Below are 10,000 nucleotides of genomic sequence, written 5' to 3' on the forward strand. Positions count from 1 at the left end.
TATTATTATTATTATTATTATTATTATTATTATTATTATTATTATTATTATTATTATTATTATTATTATTATTATTATTATTATTATTATTATTATAATTATTATAATTATTATTATCATTATTAATATCATTATTATCAAATCCTCATGATTATCATAAGTACTATTTTTTAAATTATCCTTATTGTTGTTGTTATTATAATTTCCATTAATATTATCATCATTATCATTATCAATACTATTATCAATACTAACAATATCATTATTATTATCTTTTTCATTATCAATATTATTATTATCATTATTTTACCGTTGTTGTTATAATCATAATGATCATAATAATACTTATCATCATCATCATCATCATCATCATTATCATTATTGTTATTACTATTATTATTATTACGATCATTATTATTATTATAATTTTCATTATAGTTATTATTATTATTATCATTATCATGATCATTATTATTATCATTATTATTATCATCATTATCATCATTATTATTGTTAGTATTATTATTATTATCATTATTATTGCTATTACTATTATTATTATTATTATAATTATCATTATCATTATCATTATCATTATCATTATCAGTATCAGTATCAGTATCAGTATCATTATCATTATTATTATTATCATTATTGTTGTTGTTGTTGTTATATTCATTATTATTATTTCTACTGTTATTGTTATTATTATCATTATAATTATCATCATTATCATTATATCATGTTTATCATTACCATTATTATTTTCATTATGATTATTATTATGATTATGATTGTTATTAGCATTATTGTTATTATTATTATTATTATTATTATTATTATTATCATTATTTTCGTCATATCTTTATCATTCTTATTATTATCATTGTTATTATTATTACAATTATTATTATCATTGTTGTTGTTATTATCATTATTGTTAGTATTATCAACGTTATTATTATCATTATTATTGTTGTTGTTGTTATTGTTGTTATCTTTTAATATTATTATTATTATTACTATCATTATTGTCATTATTATTCTTTCTATCATTATTATTATTATTGTTATTTTTTCTATTATCATCATTATTACTTATTATTAATATTATCATTATCATTATTAGGATTATCATAATTATTACAAAATCATTATCATAATTATCAAATTATTATATTCATTATTATTAATGTTATTGTTATCACTATCATTATATTCATTATTATAATTATCACCATCATCATCATTGGCATAGTTATTTTCATTGTTTTTATTATTATCAGTATTAGTATTATTATCATTATCATTATTACTATTATAGCCATTTATATCATCATTATCATTATCATCACTTATCATTATTATTGACATTATTATTATTATTATTATTATTATTATTATTATTATTATTATTATTATTATTATTATTATTATTATTATTATTATTATCATCATCATCACCATCATTATTATCACTATTATTATTGTTATTACAATTGTCATTATTATCAATATTATTGTTATTATTACTATCATTATTATGACCATGTTTATCACTGTTATTGTTAGTATCATTGTCGTTGTTATTATTCTCATTATTATCATTAATGTTTTTATTGCTATCATTACTATCATTGTTATTATGGTTATCATTATAACTACAATAAATATTATCATTTATACTATTGTTGTTGTTAATATCATTTTCATTGGTGTTACAGTAAAACTAATAATGACGGTAATGATATCGTTATCATATATCTGCAAAAGGTAGAACGGCAATATATACTTGCATATGATCAGTCTCTCAAATCTTGTCTTTTGATCGACTAGTTTGCATGATCTAATTTATTTTTTTCTTCTTTTTGTACATCTGCAATAAAAGTAATGATTTATGAAAAATGTGGTTTAAATTGTGGAAAATATATATTACCTTATGTATGAAGAAAGATGTGTACGATAATTATATGTTTAATGCTCTTTATGATAAACAATAACATAGCGGACAGAGGAAAATCAACAATACCATTTATTTAAACCCAGTGGCACAGAGTCTTGTACTAGTAAAAGAACAATCAAAATCGTCGGTCATTAAAGAGCAACACAATGAATCCGGTTTTACATTTATGGGTAAACATTGGTCGAATCATATCACGTGTTCCAGAAAATTGTTACATCTTATTCGTCTCTTCGGCCAAATATCATTATAGTGTTTCTGTCTCCACGCAGGGAGGAGCTATGGGAATATGCGACATTGAGAGAAAGAATGGTAGTTTTTTTTAGATTGTATGAAAGTCTTAGTTTGGTGTTTTAAAGAGGTCAGTGAGAGTGTTGTGGTGTGGCCAGGACAGAGTAAGAGGTCGAGATCAGAACAGAGGATTGGGAGGAGTGTGGTCCATCGCGTGCTTTAGGTTCCTGCGGATTGTTCGGTGACGTTCAGGACTGGAATTAAAGGAAAGGGTACAGTATATTGGACGAAGGGAAATGAGATATTTAGGAGGGATTGTAATCAGAGACTCAATTAGATCTCCACTCCGTCATGCACATTTGGCGTGACCGTTGAGCATCTTTGCGCCGCTGTCTCTGGAACTGGAATAACTGGCGCTGTTCAACTTGCGGTGCATAAAGTATGTGAAGACCATGACTGTGACGGCATTGAGGGTTACGAGAGCTGGCGTGACGAGAGTGACCCACGCAGGAGACGGTGACCAATGAAGGGTTTCCAGGATGTCTCGTCGGTACTGCAAGTTCTCTAAACCAGCCAGCATCTCGTAGTAAGTGGAGATAACCACGCAGATGTGAAATAGATTGTGCGAGTGCCCCATAGTATCAAAGCTCCCCGGAGACATGCATTCAGGGAGATGGGAGCCGTAGAAGGTGGCTCCCAGGATGAGAAAGAAAATGTGGCCGAAATGGAGGGAGAGCGTCGTCTCTTTGCAGACTCCGCTGTACAAGAAGCAGGTGAAGATCCACTGGACCAACATGAGCCCGATCCACACGGCGGGCACCGCGAAGGCCCCGAGGCGTAGGAGCGTCCTTATTCCCTTCGCCTCGCAGAACCGAGACAGGCAAGAGCAGAATGTGGCTGCCACGGTGTTCACAGCAGCCAGCGGGAGGAAGATGTGGGACGCCCAACCTCCCATCAGGTGGAGAGGAAAGCTGTAATTAAAACACAGCAAGGCCGCGCCCCATGAGTACATGGATATGCCGATGTAGTCAAAGAAGAAGCAAACGTATCTGGCCAGGAGGGATACGCAGGAGAAGGTGTGAGCAAAGGAACTGATGAGCATATACCCGCACGCCGAGACCATGTAGCAGGTGAAGGGGAGCAAGAACGGGTCGCCGAAGAGATCCATTGAGGTTGAGAAGGACGTCGTCAGCCACGCGAAATACAGCGCGGGAACGAAGTGGGTCCAGACGTTCATCGCTTCGTTGTTGAGTGTAAACACAGAGGCGATGGCTTGGAGGAGAGAGCAGCTGTCACTCCTGTATCCTGTGATGATCCCTGGCTCTCGAAAGGGCTCGGGCACTTCGTGGACGCTGTAGGTTCGAGGCCAAGCGATATCTTGCAACACCTTCAGAGCTTCGCGCACCTCCTGGAGGCGGCCGCTCATGTAACTCAGGCAGGAGAACATTACCATGGTTGCTGTGTTTGAATTAGAATAATACGAAATAAATCTAAATTACGTTGGTCCTAGTTATTTTAGTTCGACGTTATTGTTCGCTACCTTGTTATCTGTTAATGGAAGATAGAGTTCCGTTCTGAATCGTCCTTATATTACTTTGCCCATTAACATTCCTTCAAACTTCGCGATTAGTTCGACGACGCTGCACGGCGCCTTGCTGCTTGTTCACCGCAGATGAAGTACCGCTTTCTTCTCCGTTTCTTCATCGGACTTCAGGCACGAGCCGGATGACGTCACATTTTCTAGAAAGGAAGACAATGATGAACAGCCAGACCGGAAATCATAATAGGAAAGTGTAACCGTTAAAGGTCAAGCTTTATTTCCCCAAATAAACGAATATCCGTAAGCGTAAATAATGCATTTAATGAATTATTTTGTTCTATTTCCAATTGTTAAATCTGATTTTTTTTGGTTTACAATTATTATCATTACTAACAATAATAAATGGCACTAAAATAAATTCAAATATGTATGGCATTATAATAATGACAACAATATTGTACATAAAAATGATAATGGTAATAGTGATAGTCATTATGATAATAACGATGATGATAATGATAATAATGGTGATGAAATATCTGATTGTTAATAAAATGATAAAAAATTATAGTGACATTAATAATAACAATTATCATAATGATACAAACAATAACAATAATTATAGTGATAAAATGATAATGGCAATAACAATAATGATGAGGATAATACTAATAACCATAAAATAATAATAACAATAATCATAATCAAAATCCTAATAATGATAATAGCAATCATAATTATACGAAAAATTATAATGATGATGATCCTTATGATAGTACTACTACTAATAATAGTAATAATAATAATGATAATGATAATAAAAAACAGCAATAATAATGATAATAAGGACAGTTAAGATGACTAGTAATGATGATGATAATGATAATGATAATAATAATAATAATAATAATAATAATGATAATGATAATGATAATAATATTAGTAGTAGTAGTAGTAGTAGTACCATTAATGATGATAATAATAATAAGAATACTACTACTAATGATAATGATAATGATAATAGTGATAATAATAGTAATGATAATAGTGATAATGATAAAAAAATAATAATCATGGTGATAATGATGGTAATATCAATGAAAGTAGTAGTAGTAGTAGTAGTAACAAAAATGATAATAATAATAATGATAATAGTAATATGAATAATAATAATAATGATAATGATAATAATTATAATATTGATAATGATAATAATAATAACAACAAGAACGGTAACGATAACAAAAATAATAACGATGATAATAATCATAACTATTATTACTGTTATTATCATTATCGTAATGATAATAATGATGATGGTTACAAAATGAACAACAACAATAATAATAATAATAATGATAACAATAATAATACTGATAGGGATAATGCTGATAATAATGATGATGATAATAATAATGATAATGATAATAATAATAATGATAATGACAATAATAATAATGATAATGATAATAATAACAGTGATAATAATAATAATAGAAATAATGATAATAATGATGATAAAAGTAATTACGATAATAATAATAATAATAATAATAATAATAATAATAATAATAATAATAATAATAATAATAATAATAATAATAATAATAATAATAATAATAATGATAATAATAATAATAATGATAATAATAGTGATAATAATAATAATAATGATAATAATAATAATAATAATAATAATAATAATAATAATAGTAATGATAATGATAATAATGATAATAATAACAATAATGATAAAAACAATAATAGAAATGATAATAATAATATTAGTAATAATAATAACAATAATAATGATAATAATAATAGCAATGATAATGATAATGATGATGATCATAATGATAATAGTAATAACGATGAAAATGATAATAATAATGATAATAATACTAATGATAATATTAACATTAATAACAATGATAATAATAATAATGATTACAATATTAATGATAATGGTAATGATGATAATAATGATAATAACAATAATGATAAAAAAATAATAGAAATAATGATAATAATAATAATAATAATAATAATAATAATAATAATAATAATAATAATAATAATAATAATAATAATAATAATAATAATAATAATAATAATAATGATAATAATAACAATAATAATAATAATATTAATAATAGTAATAATAATAATAATGATAATAATAACAACAACAATAATAATAATAGATAATAATAACAAAAGTAATAATGATAATAATAGAACTGATTATGATGATAATGATAATAATAATCATGATGGCAGTGATAATAACAATAATAACAATAATGATGTCAATAATGGTGATGATTTTTATAATAATGATAATGATAATCATAATAATAAGAACAGTCTCAATACTACTACTACTACTAATGATAATAATAATAATAATAATGACAACAATAATAAAAAATAATAACAAAAACAATAACAACAACAACAATGATAATAATAATATAATTATAAACAAATAAAATAAAATCATAATAAAAATAACAATAATAGCAATAATGTTAATGATAGTATCAATAGCAATAATGATAATAATAGAAACAACAACAGCAGCTGCAACAAATACAGCCAACAACTATGTCAACAGAAGAAGGAGAGGGAGTATTTGGACAAAGGCGACGATGATATGATAACAGGTGAACAATGGTGGTTCGAGGCTGCAACAGAGCGGGTGCCAGCCACGCCGGCGCCCGGTTATCGCCAAGAGCCACGAGAGAAACATGACCCACGAAGAGCGAGGGCGGTGCCGTTGATAAGGCCGAGTGCAATGGCTGGGATTATGTCATGACCTGCGCAGTAACAGGTTGTTGTAGCACTATATTACGGAAAGAATGAAGTTCTTGTCTTCTAATACTGACGTTAAAACAGAGATAATGTCTTCCGGGGAATGAAATAATTCGGATGTGATGTAATTAGAAATACTTAGTTTTGTAGATTATTATTGGTGACAGGAAAACCTGCATTCTAAAATTAGATATCTTTAATGATTAAATAGTTGTTCATTAACCTCCGTCAGAGGAGGTTTATCTAATCTTTCGGTTCTTGGGTTACCGGCCGGTCAGCAGGATTACGTAAAAGGCTAATGGCCAGCTGGGATTCATATTCATGGGGTTGGCCGGGGTCAGGGGAACGGTTGAGGTTTAAGGTCTGTTTCAGGCTGGGTGGAAATGATCAGTGGGTCCTTTGAGTGACAGGTAGCCCAGAGGCTAGAGACATTTGGTGGACAAGACCTCCACAGGCGTTTATGTATCTATCACTATCATTATAGTTACTATTTCCATAATTGTATCCTTTGTGTTGATATAATTTTCATCACTTTTCAGGCCGTCGCCATCGTTAGCATTTTAGTGCAGTTTCTAGTGGAAATTATATAAATGTGTTCACTCTTTGTGTGTGTATCCTTGCTCTTATATATTTATGTGTATACAAAAGGCGCAAGACTCTTAATGCAGAATTCCAATACCGTTTTCTTCCATTCTTCCCGTTTTACTTGAGTTCATAGTCGTCAAAAGCATGTTACCCACCTGACGCAGACCCACTATCCCAGAATCCCACGTTGATCCAGGAACGTATCTTGTGCTATAAAGTATCCAAGAAATTTCTATTGGTCCTTCTGAATTCCTGGTGCAGCCCCTCTTCACCTCAGGGACAAAGGACCCCCTGTACCTCACGCCTCGGGCTGTATGAGACTGCTGCTCTTCGTCCCACTGTATCGGCTGAGGTACTGAAGCCGTGTGTGATATCGAAGGTACCAAGCAAGTGAGATAACGGCTAAAATGGAAGTTATCAGTTGGGCATGTTATCGGTTTTCTTATCAATTTACTTTTTAGTTCTAAGTTCATTTCCAATAAATATATAGATATTTTGCTACCTATAGATTATTTGGGGGTGTTGATGTTTTTTTCTTCAGTGGCACTGTTGACTGTATATCTAAAATTAGAATTTTTTTTTTTTTTTACTGTTATGCATCTCGATATCTATTTTATCTCAAAATAGTTGAATGGAGATCAAGTTGAAGGCCTCTGCGACCACATGTTGCTTTTGGTATTTTCAGAACGCAATAAATGTTCTGTATGCACGATCAAATCATAAGAGAGGCCGAAGTGATATAATAATGATAATGATGATGATAATAATAAATATTGGTAACCTCTAGTATATCTCAAAATCTCTATTCATATATAGATAGGTAGATAGATAGACAGGTAAATATTCAGACAGACAGATAGATAGAGCGAGAGGGAGGAAGGGAGGGACAGAGGAAGGGAGGGAGGGAGGGAGAGAAAGAGAGAGATGGTAGGAAAATCTGATTTCAAAATATATAATTCAAGCGACATGTTCTTATTTTGAATTTCTTACTTGTAGCAGATCATTTCCTTTGAGGACTCTCCATGTTTTAGAATCAGCTTTACATGATCCTACTCACAAAGCAATAAATCCCAGTAAAAATTTAGAATATCAGATAAATACTTTTTCAGACAATTTATTTATTTTTTTGTATCTAAACTCTGAAATATATCACCTTATTGCAGAATGATATACTCACGCTCCCAGCAAATGAATTTGACTGCAGCATTATTACACATAGGCACACAGGTCTGTAACATTTATTTTCTTATCTGTGATGGCATAAGCATCTGATATATTTAGTTGGAAATCACGCACTCGACCTTCAATCAGTTCAGTATTATACATTCTTTAATCATTACTATATATTCTATATTTATTGATTGGTTGATTATTGTTATTATCATTGTTATTATTATTGTTGTTCTTAATGTTATTATCATTATCATTATTATCATCATTATCATATTATTATTATTATTATTATTATTATTATTATTATTGTTGTTGTTGTTGTTGTTGTTGTTGTTGTTATTATTATTATTTAAGGAATATACAAAAATATTCTAATGTAATTTTTGATGTAACAACGACTTCACTGCTTAAAAGGGATTCACCGTGCAACTGCAGGGGGTAATGCATTACTTATCTATCAGCTGTTCTCATGATCATATACCAACATTATTATTTATACATGTATTTTATTATTGTTTTGCTGTTGTTATAATCGTTGTTATTATTGTGGATATTTAATCATTTGATCAGTGACACTGGGTTATTTTCGTAGTAGTAGTAGTAGTAAGTTGTAGAATGAATAATAGGTTATAGTAATAGTAATTGTCGTATTAATTGTTGTGGTGGTGATGGTAGGAGTAATAGTACAAGTAGTAGCAGTAGTATTGGCAGTGGTAGTGGTGGTAGTAGGAGTAGTAGAAGTAGCAACAGTAATAGCAATGATAGCGTTAGTAAGAGTGGTAGTAAAAGTAGCAGTAATAGTAATAGCGGTAGTAGTAGTAACAGTAACACTAGTCGTAGTAGTAGTAGCAGCAGCAAAATAGGTCTAATAGCTAGAACAGTAGTGATGGTAGTAGCAGCAATAGGGCGATGAGCAGTAGCAATAATAGTATCATTAGTTGTAGTAGAAGTGGTAGTAGTAATAGTAGCTGTTGTAGTAGTAATAGCAATTGTTGAAATAGTATTTTTATCATCAATAGCATCCTCACACCGTCATCACAATTATCTTCATTATTTTGCTGAGCTTGTTTAAAGCACTGTACAACGGCGATAATGAAGTTCTTAAGGTGTCTACCACAGACATTAAGGCAGAGGTAATGTCTTCCGGGGAATTACATGAGTCGGGTGTGAGGCAATGAGATATTTTTAGTTTTGCAGGTAATTAATTATCAGTGACAAGAACAACTGGATTCTAAAATTAGATACTTTTAGTGATTAAATAGCATTGTTCATTATTAATTGCTGACTGTCAATTAAAGGGACAATATTTCCATTGTAAATGTATACTAAAAATTTATTTGTCTTTGAAATCGTTTTCAAATTCAGTTCTCCGGAATAAAAAATCAGAGTTGATCATGCACTTGTCGAGTCTCGTGATACAAATAGTTTTACCAAGTGTATGATACTGGCAAAGTATCCTTATCAAAAAATGTTATGTCATGACGCATTTCTTAAGCCTTTTTCGAAGATAACAGAAACTCAGACAGATGCAATCTTTCTTTGCATGGCCTTAGATTAGTAATTTTTGTGAGAAGCATCAGACTTTTAATTACACTTCAGTACCCCCAAAATAGGCAGAGTTTGCATCTGCATTAGATTCATTTTCATTTCAAGATTTATTTAAATTTGATTCATATTGTTGTTATAGTATCACATTA

At 30.0% G+C, this 10,000-nt stretch overlaps 2 protein-coding genes across 3 annotated transcripts in view; one reads left to right on the forward strand and one right to left on the reverse strand.

Moving 5' to 3' along the window:
* Positions 1-10,000, forward strand: part of LOC113817723 (alpha-amylase) — a 221,751-nt gene that overhangs the window by 200,747 nt on the left and 11,004 nt on the right. The window lies entirely within an intron of this gene.
* LOC113820192 (membrane progestin receptor gamma) lies at positions 2,020-7,509 on the reverse strand. The gene is made up of 2 exons (XM_027372482.2): positions 7,286-7,509; positions 2,020-3,931 (listed from the first exon to the last, which is right to left on the reverse strand). The coding sequence occupies exon 2, from the start codon at positions 3,642-3,644 to the stop codon at positions 2,541-2,543; it is 1,104 nt and encodes a 367-aa protein (XP_027228283.2). The 5' UTR covers positions 3,645-3,931; positions 7,286-7,509; the 3' UTR covers positions 2,020-2,540.

The sequence above is a fragment of the Penaeus vannamei genome, chromosome 31 (assembly GCF_042767895.1).
Source record: "Penaeus vannamei isolate JL-2024 chromosome 31, ASM4276789v1, whole genome shotgun sequence".
Taxonomy (NCBI): Eukaryota; Metazoa; Arthropoda; class Malacostraca; order Decapoda; family Penaeidae; genus Penaeus; species Penaeus vannamei.

What these genes read in the sequence shown, in the direction of transcription:
- LOC113820192 (XM_027372482.2), bottom strand. Translation starts at nt 3,644, where the DNA reads ATGGTAATGTTCTCCTGCCTGAGTTACATGAGCGGCCGCCTCCAGGAG.